This window comes from Watersipora subatra, chromosome 7 (genome assembly GCF_963576615.1).
Source record: "Watersipora subatra chromosome 7, tzWatSuba1.1, whole genome shotgun sequence".
NCBI classification, from domain to species: domain Eukaryota; kingdom Metazoa; phylum Bryozoa; class Gymnolaemata; order Cheilostomatida; family Watersiporidae; genus Watersipora; species Watersipora subatra.
In genome coordinates, this window is record NC_088714.1 from 3203159 (window position 1) to 3219659 (window position 16501).

Here is a 16501-nt window from a genome sequence, read left to right on the forward strand (position 1 = left end):
CTATGGACGTGTCATATTTTAGTAATATTTCCATTCCCTCAATCTTTTAGAACTAATCTTAAAACTGTCAAATTATAGCTATTACATAAAATTGTACAAAAATATTCTTGTCATGATACAGTTACATGGCGTCTTTATTATTATTAGTTGAATTAGTATGGCTAATGGTGTAACGGGAGAGTAGGCCATGAAATATAAATTAGGTATTAGTGTTGTCTTGTGAACTCAACTACTCCGGTAATATAATGCTAGGGAAACAGCTTTCTTATTTAGCGGTCTGGGTTTATTTAATGGCGTTGTAGCTTAGGAAAGCAAGTATTGTAGACCTTGGTGAGGGCTTTACTTTAGTTTCTCCTAAGTATCTACTCCAAATGATGAAATGTCACATCACTTGCAGATGAGGAGTATGGTAAGAAGATCATAGTCTCTCATAACATTCCCAGCTGCAGCACAAAGATCACGCCTCGTTGCAACTCTCCTCTCAACTGCCTGGTCACTTCTCAGCATGGCCATCAACTGCAGGGATGCTCTGTTCTCTGCTTCGTACATCCCATAGACAAAGGAAGCGAGCATGCCTGCTCTGCATGATAGAAGACTTAGAGTTATCTTTGCTAGGCAGTTGTAGTGATGTAAGCCCAGCGCAATGTATTTAAGTGTTATTTTTTAGGATTTAACAATGTTTTTTTAATTCTGTAATTATTAACAATGCACTGTTTTTATAATGTTTATATCAAACTTGGAATGAAAACTTCAGAAGCTTTTCTTACAAGAATTTGTGTTATTTATTCAAACAAAGAACTGTTACGGTGCTGTGTGGATTACAGAATATGACTGCTGGTATCTGCAAATATGGGACAGATTTCTCAACTAATCTATTTTTTTATTAATAATGCATATGAGTTTAACTGTCATGTTGATTTCTTCTGAACAATACATTGGGTACTTTGAGCATTTGTTACCATACATATCTCCAGTTATGTTATTTATCTTTGTGCTCAGTTTGTGTTGGCAAGAACTTCTGAATGGTAAATTATTAATCATCCTTGCTGTTCGCTTAATCCAGCTTCTTGGGTGTTACATTAGTACACTATGAGCAACATTAGCACACTGCACTGTTGTCTTTGGGTACAGATTTCTGCACCTAACCGTTATTTGATAAAGCTGACTAATCTAAGGGATTCGGTTATAATCGTAACTATTGCAGGAAGGTATTTGAAGCACACAGTTTATGTATATTTAAAGTTAGCAATTTCATCAGTAGCTGCTTTGAGGTACCTAATGAGCCATCAACAGCTGCTTCTAAATTTATGGTTTTTATTAGAGCTGTTAAGGTTTACAGTGTTTAAATTAAGTCAGTCTTAATTAAATATTCAGAGTATATGATTATCAATAAGCTAGTTTTTCAATGTTTAAAGCAAATGAGGTGAGAAGTTGTGTACACTTGTGTACTTAGTAGGTCATTGAACTACCTAAGTTTGTATGTACATCGCTTAGGCTTGTCATGTGAAAGGAATTTTTTCAGCAAATGCCGTTGACTCGGGTCGCTACATAATAGGTAGACCTTGAGAGATTGTTATAGGTGAGAGAGAAACACATACTTCACTCCTTGGAGACTTGCGACACATCGTTTCTCAATCAAAATGGGAAGTAAGTCTTAGTAAGCAATAGAGCAGACGATATGGCGATTTAATCTTTTGGTGGAATTTTTAGTGGGATGATTGGAAAATAGCCACCATTTAAGATGTCCTATAAATGATATAATTGCGTATTGGCGATTTATCTCATGCCTGATAATTTTCAAGTTAAGTGATACTGGAACAAAAACGCATGGGCCTTCTATTATTGTAATAAGTTCATACCATGGCCTTCCACGAGCATGGGCATTCAAGAATTAAATGTTTTTAGTTATCGCAAACACAAAACCGTTTCTTTGTAAGTAAAAATATTAACAAACATTTGCAAGTTTCTTTTACATAATAATAATATCATGATATATTGCAAATTGTATAATTGCAATATTGTCTCGGACCATCTGATGCTTTTTGGAAATCATGAGTTTACTTCAGTTAACAACAGCAATATTAAAAATAATGTTGCTGCTTTGTGGTGATAGAAAACTAAATTACATGCAGCTCCTTTTAAATATAAATTTGGCGCCACACTTTTAAAACCTTCAACCAGTAGTCTCTCGGAACCAATTCATGCAAAACTAAAGGCCTATTATTGTTTCTGTTGCAAACCTTTTCATAAAAGCCAAGTATAGTAGCTATCGCAATTAAACCCTTTGTTAATATGATTATTAGACTGTTGTAATATCTCCTGTTTACTGCAATCATGAACTTATGTCTCAAATGCATTTTCTTTTTTAACGTTTGCTCTACATGTGTTTTAGCTTTGAACAAGTAATATCTTAGAAGGGAAGATTTTTTTAAAAGTGTTTTTTAACATGTAGCTCCCAACTAAAAGATATGTATATTAATTTCCAAAAGTTTTTTGTTACATAGTGGCTGTTTTACATCTCGATTCTTGTCTCTTATCATATTCACAGTCTTCAGTTTTAAACTCTGGATAATGATAACCGGCATCCATAGCTATGTCATGATAGCTTGTTTGAAAACGGGCGAGTCTAAACAAGTTTACTGTGGTTGGAATTCCCAATGTTGTTTGTCTTTGCATTCGCAAACTATTGGCTAATGAACTGCAATAATGTTTTGATTGGTTTCGCACTTGATAACAAATAAGGTCATTGGTTGAAATAATCTGGCGTTGACTATTCGTCAGTAGGACTACAGCAAATTGAAGCATGCGTAGTTAGTTCGTCAGTAAAAGCGTGAAGTAAAGGTCGGGTGATGCAACTTTTTTTTAATTAAAAAATATTAGCAATTAAATACAAGAAACAAAGTTACGCAACTACATTGGACGCTTAAACAACTTTCAATTATCAGGTCAGTAAACTCCGTTGTTCATTAAATACGGCGCTACAAGTCCTTACACTTTATCGAAAATAGTCGTAAAAGCCGTTTTAGTAGCTACGATCAAATGCTCTAGCAGCATCAGTTTGCCAAACCGTTAATTAGCATTCGTTACAATTGCATTAAAACTGTTGCTTATATAATATTCGAGTCTGGTCACTCTGGTGATCATTTTTTTTAATGTATTTGTAGCGTAAGTGGATAAGTGAATGCAAAAGTGCAACTACCAACATATTTGACGTTCTACTTGTGACAATTAATTTTCTTGAAAATTAACAATTCTTCATCAGTTGGGCTGTACAGAATCTATTTTTTATTTTATAAGAAAACTTTATTAAACTGTTGTGTTAAGTGAAGCCACTATAACTGTCTACTATTAAAAGTTCATATATTCTTCATAAGTGATGAGTCTCTTGTTCTTTATTGGGAAGTTGTATAGAACATCTGTGTCTTTTGGCAAATATACATTGTTTGAAATTTACAAATTTTTCCGATGCTGCAAATATTTGCTCAGGATATTTGAGCCCCCATTCTTTTTGAGTGGTTTATGTAATCATTAGATTTTAGACATGAGTAAAAAAATATTGATAGAACTTCACGTTGGGGTTAGTTGACATGTCCATTACTTGCTTTTTAGTCATGGAATTTTCCATACAAAAAAAGTCCCTATTATACAGTTTCTACTCTCTGTACATAACAATAAGCACCTATTGTTGATGATGCTTTGTCGTGCTTCAGAAGGTTTTAGATTGTAATTATATAACTTCATTTTTATCTGATATTTGACAAATGGGTAGACATGGTAATACGACGCATTGAAGCAGGGTTAACTTGGTGCTATCATCGGTACATACTTGCGACTACGTAGCCTACAAACTTATTTTGTACTCATTTGTGACTTCATATTTTTTCAAAAGTCTGTGAGCTGCCTCTTAAAATATGGAATGGATAAAGCTACATTTTTAGACCTCAAACTCATCTTCTCATTAACAGCCCATTGTTCTTGCCCAACGATTAGTATATTTGGAAGCATGCCAATATCTATTCTAGTTTATGACACGTGATCTTTCGTACGTAGTACGTAGCTGCGCCTGTGCCAGTTAGTAATATATATACCGATGTTGTTAAGATAATCCAGTCTAATCACAGTACAGTGGAGCCTCTACTTATAAGTTTAGTTTATTCCATGAGCAGCTTTGATGTGTTAAAACCATAGTAGATTTGCTTACGTCGTCTCATAAGATAATTCTTTAATTCTTTCAATTTATTCCAAATAACTTATATCCTGTGATATCCTCTCGATAGACGAGATGGATACATAAAAATAACAGAATTGAGTTTCATGTTCTATGAAGGGGTGTAAAAGGTATATTGATAAAGAATTAATCACTAAACAGCGGTTGCTAATGCTGTATAATGTTAGAATCGGGCAGACGGAGATGTAGGTGTTACGATGCAGAGGCAGTGATAGCGATACACAGCATAGCCTAGGCTTATGCTATGTGAACCCTATTCTAACTAAAGATATTTGATAATTTTTGAGAGTTTTGACACTTTTTAATTTTCACTTTCAGGCGCTTCATTTTTGCTACGAATTTGCGAATTGCTGATCTAACTGCGAATGTTTTGTGTTGGAAATTACTGCATGCAGTATTAGCTCAAACTTGATATCGTGTGTTGAAGATTTTGTATGTTAAAGCAATGGTGAGTAGAGGTCTGACTATATATCAGCAGATGAGCCCCACATCTATCTAAACAAGATTTTTTTTTATAAAAATAGACAGAGTATGAACTGCATGACAAGGACCTCTGCTAATGATGCTTTTAAAGTTTTTTGTTTGGTGAAAGAAGAACAATTCAGGTCGACACGTGTTGGTAGTTTGTTCTACATGTCTATGCTATACCGAAAATGTTGGTAGTTTGTTCTACATGTCTATGCTATACCGAAAATGTTGGTAGTTTGTTCTACATGTCTATGCTATACCGAGAATGTTGGTAGTTTGTTCTACATGTCTATGCTATACCGAAAATGTTGGTAGTTTGTTCCACATGTCTATGCTATACCGAAAATGTTGGTAGTTTGTTCTACATGTCTATGCTATACCGAAAATGTTGGTAGTTTGTTCTACATGTCTATGCTATACCGAAAATTTTGTCGGCTTTTGGGATGCAAGCCAAACAGAGTGTGCCAATTTGAGTTCATTCCGAAGGTAGCAAAAGAACTGACCTGAAATCGGTTTGTGCTATACGCAGGTATAAGCATGGCGTCAGACCAACGACACTTAGACGACTCGGCTGGAGACCAACCAATCCTACCCTTATGTAATCGCAAGAAGCCTGAGACTAAAGTGCAAGAACTTGAGCTCAAACCACTAGCTTTCAGCGTTGCAAGGTGAGAGTTGCTCATTCATGTGAAAATTTGTAGCCTATCAATAGATATCTTAACAATATCAATCGACAGCGGCACTGTTGATGAAGAATTCATGTCATTTGAGTTGACAGCCAAAGACGCTAAAACGAATTTGATATAACACACTATATAGAGATGACTTACCTGTAACAAAAACGTCCAAAGCCTAGTAAGACAATAGCTTCAACCACAACAACCAACGTAACCATCTGTAGGCCCTTTACATGCAACGCAATAAGAATGATCGCAATAAGAATGATCGCTATTACATTGCAGAATGACAAACTGATTAGAGACAGTGCTGTGGTTCTGCATTTGGCCCCAGCGCAAGAGAGAAGATAGTCTGATAAAAGTACAGTAGACACTCCTATAACATATACTTCCTATAACGTAAATTTCATAGAACGTAAAGAATTTACGTAAAGTTTTGTTATGTACTACGTAAGCAATTTCATATAACGTAAAGTCTCCAGTCAGAGCAACTTCTCAAACTCGATTTGCATAATGAGAATCTCGTAGTTTGCTTTAAAAATATCGCTTTCTCCCTTGCCGCACTTGTGAGAGAAAATGACGTTTGTTCCTACGTTATATACGAGTACTCTGGCAGTCGGTTCGTCGTGATAGATCATCAGGTGTGTCGATTAAGCACAGAAAATAAGTAGCCACGTTCTTATTCAGAATTACCTAAAGGCGAATAATGATGCAGTTATTAGATTGTCGTCGGTCTACCAATCTGAATGTCACGCGTTGGTGTATCGTCAGAGCTATCCTTTACCATAACCTTAGATCCTGGAGGCGAGTAGAGGGACGGACAGATGAACGCCGTTCTGATAGTAAAATATATTTCTGATTTTCTTTATTGTAGACGAAGATAATATATTTTTTACTTCATTACATAAAAGATTTTGCTGTCTAGAAAAAATGAATAAATCGTTGTAGTTTGACAAGGAGGTGTGCGTTCTTTTTAACTTATTATAAAGTTATTGGATCAGTCATGGATCATAAACCGGGTGGAAGCAGAAAGAAAAATGAAAAAAGTTGTCGATACAAACAAATAATACTATAGTTATGGTACAGTCAATAAATTAAAAGTTAGGTCTTTTATCTTTTTTGAATGGCCAAAAGGCGAGTTTGGAAAAATCTGGAACCGATTTTGTCAATTTATAGGTATTTTACTGTTCGTATAAAGTAAAATCCCTATAATGTAAATGGTCCTGTAACGGATTATTTACATTGTAGCAGCGTTTACTGTATAAGATAAATAATAATAGATAGTAATGGAGAATTGTAACTGTAGAGACAGCGGCTGTTACACAGGATCTCCGATGGCTGCTAACAGCATTCAGTCGGACAAGTTTACCTTTGAAGGTAAAGGGGAAGATGAGAGCTTAGGGCCTTCCGCATCAACAAATCTTTGGAGCCAAAGTAGCACTTGTGTATGTTTCCCTTTACATCAGTGTCATATTTAGTTACGGCTAATTTATGGAGTATTTCACGGCTTGTTTCGTAGTTGACAATTAATTATACGTTGTCACTAGCTAGAGCATTTGGAAGGCTGCCAATAGTATTTGTAGTGTAGAGTTGTGCTCTGTGTTGTATTTAATTATCGTTTGATGTATCACAATACTCTAAAAGATAGAATATGGTGCTGTTCTATTTATGAGTGGAAGCTTTGGAAATCACACAAAACTGTTTTGTACTCTCTAGAAAGTGACTCCCCTGGTGTTACATTACATTGCCTTTCACTTATCAGGTCAGGTTAAAAAGTCAGGTCAGGAGGTCGGGTCAGGTCAAGGGGTTAGCTTGTAACTATATGTTAGATAAAACGAACATGCACTATCTTTTAAGAAAGCCACCCAGGCTTACATCAATATCCTTGTCCTATATTAGAACCAATTACTGGACATATCTGTGTTTTGCTGATAATGGAGTGCCGTGCTAATCCCGTATCATCGGCTACCGATTACGTAGTTGATCGACATCGAAAAGCTTTTTATAAAAACTTAAAATATCTTAGTAAAGTTTGAAAGAGCAAAATTGTTTTTTGCTGGGTCTTTGTATCAGCTTTATAGATAAATCGAACATTTTTGTTGAATCCCATAAGATGTGAAATGTTAGTTATGAAAATACCACAACATAGATATCAGCAATAAACAGCTTTAACTGAGATGCAATGTGGTAAATGTTTTTCTGCATTTTGCTATTTAGAATACGTCAGCCAGATGTTTTGGTGCTGTCATTCATTTCTGTTATCGAGTATGATGAATTTATGATATCATGTTTTTAGTACCTTAAAACTAAATTAAGCATGAAAAGTACAGAAAACTTTCGCCTCTTACAAATGCTCAAGTGCCGAGAAAGTTGACCTTGACATGAAGGTCACTTGTCCAAGAGTATAAATGGCTAGACTCAGACATTAAGCTTGCTGTATATAATGCATCTATGACTACAAAGAAATGCTGCCCAAATGTTTTCCACAACAGCTTGGCATAACACCTTGACAAGCTCTTGGCATATGCCAGTTTGCTGACATGCGCCCACAGGTGCCCTTAACTTTTTTGCAATTTGCTTCAAACAGCTGTTTCCTGTCACATCCTGCTAATTGTTTCTTGAACTGATGTATGACTGCCGCTGTTGGAGGCATAATAAATAACAGTGTCAGTGTCAAAAACTATTTGTGTTTTTACTAGTTGGCCTAGTTAGAGATAGCTCACTTGGACCAGTGCCAAATTACAGCCAGCTCTCGAATGTTATGAAACCAGCAAAGCCAGATCCGTATATTTATATTGTTCATTTGTAACTTCTCTCAGCTCCCTTCTATCTCTAGTACAACTAGGCAAGTTGAGGCAGTGGTGGCACGTATTCACACTGACCATGACCCTTGTGCGAACTCTTGGCTCTTTGCCTTATCTCCCTTCTGTTTGCACAGCAGTTGTGCTTCATTGCCAACCGTTGACAGATGGAGAAATGGCACTACCAAATTATTTAGATAAATTGAAAATGGGGATAGATAAAAGGTTGGCAAGCGGTTTAACTGCTTGCTATAATTATTGGTATATTGGCTATCGCTTTATCACTCGATCCAACTTACATTTTCTATAGAACCAACTGAGAACGGGTATATTCATTTTCTTGATGTCTTGTGCTGAAATATGGATTGGTGTAAATATTCATATTGTTAGGAGGTCGTATTATAGCTTGATACAAGATATTAGGTATATGAACTGTACAGGTCTTTGCAGGTTTTAAGTAGAGTATGCGGTGTTTATTGGTTTAGGTCATTTAAATATTGTGTGTAGGCTCTCCCCAAGACAGCTAACGAGAGTACTATGGATGATGATGAGGATGACGATGTCTTCCAGGAGTCCGCGGATTCCTTTATAGATTCTGGGCTACAAAGCATGTCTGTGCTGGGTGAAGGTGAGATATTCCTATGATAAATAGAGAATTAATTATACTAGTAATGGAATTGTCTTCATCAGCTGCAGTATGAGTTTATTTTGGCGGAGAGGCAATCGGCTAGAAATAAGCGCCCTTGCATTTGATGAGAATGCCTTTTGTTAATCCTTCGCGACGTTGATATGGCGCAATGTTGAATAAACAGCATACTGGAAACCACGGGACCCCAGCATAGCATCACGAGGTCGCTATTGAAATATAAGCACATATAAAGGTGTATTGGCATTTACGTGTGCTGCATTTACTCATTTGGGCTATTTATGAGTTGGCGATTAGATGTTGTTTATGAACGCATTATCCAATTAGCTGACCCGTTTATTGTATGTAGCACCTGTGAGCATTGGACCGTACAATAATGATCCTGACGTATAGAATAGCGCTACTTCTCTGATGTATTTGGGAAATCAAGAAGTTCCCGACTAATTGGTTGCATATTCCACAGGTTATAGTTAGAATCCGGGTTTATTTTAAGCAATTATGGGATGGCCAATGATACAGCGATGTAAAACCTGACCTATTTTGACAGATTGTTCATCTTAGCTAGCCATCAAACTGAGCGGGTATAAATCCTTTGTTAGCTTGAGTCTGCGATATATTGATGAGACTATCGTTGGGATTTGAGGAAGATCTCATACTCAAATATGTGTGATCGAGGGAAAAGCATCGAAGTCAGACAGGATTTTTCTCCTAACTTGTTTGTCCTAATGTTTGTTCATATATGTCCTTGTATTGTTACATATATAGCGTTATCAACTACAGATGTGCTAGATTTGAGACCAAGAGGAAATAAGTTAACGTCTGCTAACTGGGCAGCATGACGTCTGCTAACTGGGCAGCATCGGTTAACAAGTTAAATGCTTTATTGCTAACAATTAACTAAAACGATTCCACGTCTCCATTCATGGCTTATGGAGTAGAGCACAACCCCTCTCCTCCAGCTTTGTTCATACAGATTGAGTTCTCTAAGGGGCTAATGCTAGTAATTTGGAGATGGTCCTTGATGTTTAAGAAAATTGTAATGCAAATTAGCATACAGTCAGCTCATGTATAGCTGCAGTTTATTCACTATTGATAGTTGATTATGATGAAGATGTGAAGCGGGACATGTATGGCTTTTTTATTATTGTTTGCCGGCCGAATGTATAAAAACTGAAATAGTAAGAACACTGTAAAAAATTTACCATTATTAACAACCATGATGCTCTGCGAATGGTAAATCGACCATGAAAAATCACTTCAATCCAGCACAGACAGGTTGCCGATGATTGTCACAGGCAGTGTAGATCGTAATGGCTTTTTACAAATGAGATTTGATCTAGTAAAGTTACTTATAAATTCGGTCTAGTGTAAGTTCCTTAAGGCTGCTGAGGCTGTACCGCCTAGTATCAAGTGTCAATCATGAGGGAGAAGGCACTGCGTGCACTCCTTGTAAACAAACACAATCTACGTCAATAAATCAGGTGAAAGCCAATGAACTGAGTGAAAACACTGTGAATTGTTATCCGATATTATATATCGGTGGAGTAAATTATAGGCCAGCCAGGGGTTAGCTATTGTTCCCTCGCTTTTACGAGAGGCCATGCAGGTGGTATTTTCGTTTACGATTTTACGCATCTAAACAATTCAGCTGATTCTATTTAATGCATGAGTTGCACCATGATGACATAATTTACTAGTCAGCAAAATTGATTTGCTGTTAGATGGGAGCTACAGACACTCTCACCTTCGACTCCCGCCATTTTTCCACCTCTACAAGCAACAAGAGCGAGAAGATCAAACGGAGTCCGATGACGATTCATCTACAACCAGCGGAGAATTCTCTACCGCTGAAATGAGTGAGTTAAGCTTCTGTATTATTCTTCTGCGCATACTGCTTGGTGCGGTGTGCCTGGGCAGTGCGACCAGGCTATCTATCTGCCTGGGCATCCAGTAGGTAAAAGGTGGTGATAAGGGGAAAATCAGTTGGGAATTTTTTGAGGGTTTCACATGAGTATAAGGAATTATAGAGCTTGTTGTTAAACCTGATGTTCGTGTGCTAGAGGTCAATGGAGGCCAGTTGTGATGTTGCCACTACTTGCTTGAAGATTAATTTGGGAAATGTTTAGTTCACACAATTATATCTCGACTACTTCCTTGGTTGTTAGCTTATACGCGAGTAATAGCCTCATTATTTCAAAGCAAAGAAGTAAGTCACTCCATTACATCAGTGTTGTATTATAGCCGATTCATAATCTATGTATTGCCTATTACTTTTGGTTTTCTGCCAAGAAATGAAATCATCTCATGAACCGATTGATTTGATAGCCAGAGCGTGCTCAGCTCGTGACTTATTCAGTACGTTGTTATCATTGGCTGTGTGACGCGTTTCTTTGACTCGTACTGTAGATTGTTCTAGAACTTCTTGGATAATGGAAATTCGTTTCAGGAGGAATGAAAACTGGGTGTCGTATGACAAATGGGCAATTGCATTAAGTGTGAACAAATTAGACGTTGATTCTCATCTGTACTCATATTATGATTTATACATTGTCCACATGCAGCGCGTAGGTATTTGATAAACAAGAGGTTATATGTTTGACATATATTTTTATCAGATATTGATGTGGATATGAAGGGGGCTGTCAGCAAACCTATCGATATACCAGCTCGGTCTAATAATTCCTCGCCAGCTGCTGAAGAGGACGAACTTGATGCTGTCCGCATTCGTCCTCATCCAGAGTTGCACAGCACGCCTCGCCTGTTGGAGCGGCGGGCAACAGTAGGGCAATTTAACAATCTGGGAATCCATGAAAACGTTTCTGACGCAGGTAAGAGTCTATCTTGCTTGTTATGTCTGATGTCAGAGAAATATTAAGAGGCTGCCTTAGTCATAGCGGGTCATATAGTTGCTCTTGGCAAAGTTACTCTCTGGCAACAAAGTTTCTCTTGACTGCAGAATTTTGCCATGCCTCTTTGTAACATCTAACGAGGGGATTTACTCAAAGTCTACTAGATCTTCCCGCTCATAACTCTGACTATCGCTCATAGCTCTGACTATCGAAATAGGAACTTGAATTATATCCAGAATATCATGCTTGGCAGAGGTTTTATTGGCATTTGTTAATGCTCTGCATGCCCTTTATGTACTCTCATCAACTTAATTCTTATCCTTCGATTTGCCTGTCGTCATTTTGCCTTTTATCGTCTGCATCTTCTGAAACCAACCGAGCAACTGGCTGATATCAGCTTCTGAATTAAAATGCTGTTTTTTTTAATTCATCCATGTTGGCGCATCATGCCCTTGTAATAGGACTTTCCTCTTACTAAGTTTTTCAAAAATTACCGGTAGCCTCTGTTCCTGCAATGAAACACATTTAGATTGATCAGCCTAAATGTTCCTTATGCTGTCCCCATTCAAGAGGTAGAAAGGAGATCTGGCTACTTTTGCCAATCCTGCTGCTAGCTTTCTTTTTATCTTTCTATCGAATCGAGTCTCTGTTCTGCTGCCAAGTTGATGAAATCTGATGAATTTAGCTTTTGGTGTCAGACACTCATTGGATTGGTTCAAACTGCTAGCCTTTGTTCTAGACAACACCTCTCATCATATTACAGGAATAAATATCGGCTGTCTGGCCACAGCCTTAAGTATATATAGATGGTTTGTGTTAGGCTTGATGCTGGACATATCAAACACAAAAGCAGTCCTTAATGAAGTACCCTGGAGATGCATGGGATCGCTTCACTGGACATCCTTGTCATCAGATATTATCTCGCAGGTTTATGCCTAGTGCAATAGCATGGGCGACGAGTGCATACACTGCCTATTGTCCCCCAGCAGAATCAGTTTATCAATAACCATATACACAATAGAGGATTTTAATTCTTTGCATCGTCTTTCAATTGTGTTTGAACGAAGACAGTCATGTGGTAAAACAGCTGAGAGTCTATACCAGTGTGTTGTAATCTGATCAATCACTCATTTATTAGTGACAAGTGATTGCAAAGCAATCAATTGAAGTGTGTCACCATGGAGACAGCCTCCTCCTCTAAAACTACCAAACTAGCCTGTATCTATTATTATGGCAGGTCTGAGTTTGCTACGCTGTTCAGAGTTATAGTCAGCGTGGCAGAGATATAGGCATTGTGCCCAGTCTTCCAAAGGGGACTCTTTGATGAAGCGATTAAGCGTTTGGCTTTTGTCATGGCTCTCTCTCTCTACAGGGTAGCTGGCAAATCGTAATTGAGAAGCTCCATTATAGCAGATTTAATTAGGACCCTGGATATGTCTTCATTATGCATGAGCAGATCGGTAGTGTGTCTATACTATTCGCTGCCCTGGGGATTGCGTTTAACGGCTTAACTTTAAATAGCCTGGTACAGTATTAATAGAAAATGCTGCAGTTGGACAACATTTTTTGACCATATATGTATTGACAGCGCTTCATCGAAAGGCTTTCAAGTTGGTAGTCGCTTAAGTCACTCGGTAGTGGATACAGTCCTTTAAAACAACAAAGCAAAATGTTAGTTATCATGCAGGGTTCATTTAAGGCGTTCATGTTTTCCGATGTGTGATTAAGTCATCGATTTTTTCGGTTAATTTAAACCAGTTGTAAACTCACCGAGTTTAATGGCTAAGATTTTCTTTAGAGTATTGTATTGATTATTTAATTTATTGCGCCCGTATACTCAATGCCCCAGGTGAGTCATAAACTCCTTGTCTGACACTACACGCGGGAGTAAAGGTGGCTATTATTGCACTAAGAGCTGTTGATAAGCGAGCAGCTGATTAAACAAATCGTGAAATGTGGAAAATGTCTTGTGAACAAATAGTAACACGCTGATTATTGTCCTTAGTGGTGGTGGTTGAAGGACTTTTCATGACTCACTCCTGGAGACTTAAATTTTTTCCAGTTGTTCATAGCCTAATTCCTAACATAGTACAAGAGATGAAGACAGGATGCGCAATGCTAGTTTTTATAGGCGTTTAATGTGAATGAGGCATGGAAGTTCGTCAGCACACAAAAGTTTAGCGATGCTAATGTTCTACAAACAGCTCCGTGTCATTAATTGTATTTCCTATTCCTACTTTAGGCTGTTTCCATGTGGTTCTAACGTTTGCTCCTCTGACAAACAAGTGAAAAAACTATAATCAGAGTTATCTTTTCAACTTCCTGCAAATCTGAGGAAATATTTGTAAGAAAGGCTTGAAACACATGATAATATTCTTGATCAAATATAGTATGCACTTTAAACTTTGCTAGGCAATAAAATATTTGGAGTAGTCTTCTTTTGCATAAATCTGATTTCTTTGGGAAAGATAACTCCAATTATTCGTGTCATTCAATAGATGTAGCTTATCTCACTTGCAATTTACAGTCATTATTAGTCCATTTTGGAAGGTGTTTAATGATCACATTAATAATCTTTAGATGACGGTAATCGGGTAGATGGGGCTTGTGGACCACTCCCTGATGTTGTACCTCATGGAATTATAAGACCGAGGGCCATGTCTGAGAGTGCCATTCCATCTCAATACCATCTGGTTAAAGTTGGCTCAAAACTGCAGAAGATTTCCGATGAGTTCTCAGATACAACCATAATCAAGCACCGGAGTCTTATTGTAAGTAGCCTTTTTAACTCTACTGATGCCACATCTTATAAACCTGCTAATGCTAACATTTTATACAAACAATCAAAGTTTAAAACTCTTCCACATCCTAACAAGTGTTTACCAGTAAAATAACACTAATCACTTTTTCAAAGCTTCAGCGATAAATAATTAATATGTTTAAAACGTAAACATCTGATGCCAAACACTCGCATATATTGTCATGAAGACAAATTCCTTCTCACTAAAATTGAACAATCCAAAACTTTTGCAAACCTTATTTTAAAATTTAAAAAAAGATTTTCAACACAATTGTCTGGCTGTAGCTGATTCAGTAAAACAAAGAGATTCTGCAAAATTCTAGTAATAGCAAAAAGGACAAAGAAGATATATTTGTTTTCTTTTGTAATTGCTACTCTATCTACAAGCAAAACATTTGGACCTTCTAGATTTGTTTGGTAATAAATGAAAACCAAGAACGAATAGAGCCACTCCAAATTTGATTGTCACTCACAACTGTTGATCGGCATTCCAACTGATTATAACATGAATGTAACAATACAATTTGGATTCCAAGTTTTCTTTTTCTCAATAGACGATAACTTGAAAAGCTCAAGGAGCATAAATTTCTGAAAATTTCATCAAACGTGCAAATGGCTGAAAGTGGAATAAGTCAAAATTATTTTTTATTGTATAAAATTACTTGTAGCAGTGATTATGCCAACATAATTTTCTATAGGTGCAGTCGTTACATAAAGGTAGTGCATAAAACTAATAATAATAGATTTTTTATTTGTAGCAAGTGCGACAGCGGAACTCGGATCGAATACGTCAGGGCAACAGTTATCCGGAAGCTGGTAGAAGGAATTCTGGTTTTTTTGCTCGTCTGTTCAGCTCTTCACACGAATAGGCACAAGATAGCTTCTACTTTCTGCTCACTTACCCATCAGCACTTCGCATATGATACGATATATCCTGTTACATTATCTGCCCTCATCACGCTCGCTTGGTATTTTATAGTTATATTCCACCGATCTCGCTTCCTGGTGAGGACATAAGTAAATGATTGCTACTGATCTCACACAGAGTCGAGCCAAATACTGTTTGTTCATGAATGAACCTCCCACAATTCATGTCATTTTATTCTGTTTGACATATGGCATTACTCGCAACACTATCAAAGAATGACGTACCTGGTTTTAATCATATGATTCATTCAGACATTACTATTACTAAATAGAGTATATTTTTATCGACATTTGCAGTAATCTGCGAAAGTGTACATTGAAGTATATACGATTCTACTACTGTTTCTTTATATGCAACCTGCATTTGCTCATCTTGTTCAATGATATCTTTGACAGCCATTTTTAAACAATTGAAACAGTTTTGTCGAGTTGTGCTATGAATGACTCAGATCAACAGGTTTTTTTTCAGGGTTCGGATGTGAATGATGTAGAAAATTGTAGCATAATTTGTACAAATGTGTATATGACTTTTTCCAGTCTTTTCGACTTAAAACACCATTTTTGTCACTATTTTGTTTCAATATTTACTCCTCTCCGGGTAACCAGTCCTTAGTATGTATACGCCAGATTCATCCCTTGATCTCAATGTCTTTACACACAAACTTCAGTCGTTTGCTGTGTCTATATCCCTCTCTGGCTGAACTTCGTATGCAATACAATCTGAAGAATCGTAAGTCTGATTTGTGCTTCTGTTTTGCCAGTTTTACTTGCAATTGTTCTAGCACATTTATTGTTACATTTATCATTTATAACGTATTGTATGTAAAGGTTATTTTTGTTATTGTTGCAGAATAAAGTTTACTTTTGAAATTCATTATTGTGTCACCATACTAATCGGTTGAATAACATGAATTGAGCCTATATTAATGTTGTTTACATTTGTTAGAAACTTCTGAAATGAAGAGCTCTAAATATTTTACTGAAGATATTTTCTGTACAAGCCTTTTAAATAGTTAATGTGGCAAAGCACATGAAATTTAAAATTGTGGTTCAGAGCTACAACAAATTGCGCACAAAAAACCAGATCTTATCCAGCCTTCTCAGC

At 36.9% G+C, this 16501-nt stretch overlaps 2 protein-coding genes across 2 annotated transcripts in view; both read left to right on the forward strand.

Annotated features, from left to right (window-relative positions):
* LOC137399815 (F-box only protein 38-like) overlaps positions 1 to 951 on the forward strand; it is a 53525-nt gene extending 52574 nt beyond the window's left edge. The window contains exon 28 of the mRNA XM_068086047.1: positions 398 to 951. Within this exon, the coding sequence (XP_067942148.1) occupies positions 398 to 588 (191 nt within the window). The 3' untranslated portion in view covers positions 589 to 951. The remainder of the gene's footprint in view (positions 1 to 397) is intronic.
* Positions 952 to 2818: 1867 nt separating this feature from the next.
* LOC137399749 (uncharacterized) lies at positions 2819 to 16270 on the forward strand. The gene is made up of 8 exons (XM_068085966.1): positions 2819 to 2945; positions 5226 to 5364; positions 6680 to 6818; positions 8682 to 8802; positions 10542 to 10676; positions 11436 to 11648; positions 14250 to 14440; positions 15228 to 16270. The coding sequence occupies exons 2-8, from the start codon at positions 5234 to 5236 to the stop codon at positions 15336 to 15338; spliced, it is 1041 nt and encodes a 346-aa protein (XP_067942067.1). The 5' UTR covers positions 2819 to 2945; positions 5226 to 5233; the 3' UTR covers positions 15339 to 16270.
* The last annotated feature ends 231 nt before the right edge of the window (positions 16271 to 16501 follow it).

Excerpts from the sequence above, each read along its gene's own strand:
- LOC137399749 (XM_068085966.1), top strand. The coding sequence starts at position 5,234 with ATGGCGTCAGACCAACGACACTTAGACGACTCGGCTGGAGACCAACCA. Across the intron at positions 10,677-11,435 it reads ATTCTCTACCGCTGAAATGA|ATATTGATGTGGATATGAAG; the intron begins GTGAGTTAAGCT and ends TATTTTTATCAG. Across the intron at positions 14,441-15,227 it reads TCAAGCACCGGAGTCTTATT|CAAGTGCGACAGCGGAACTC; the intron begins GTAAGTAGCCTT and ends TTTTATTTGTAG.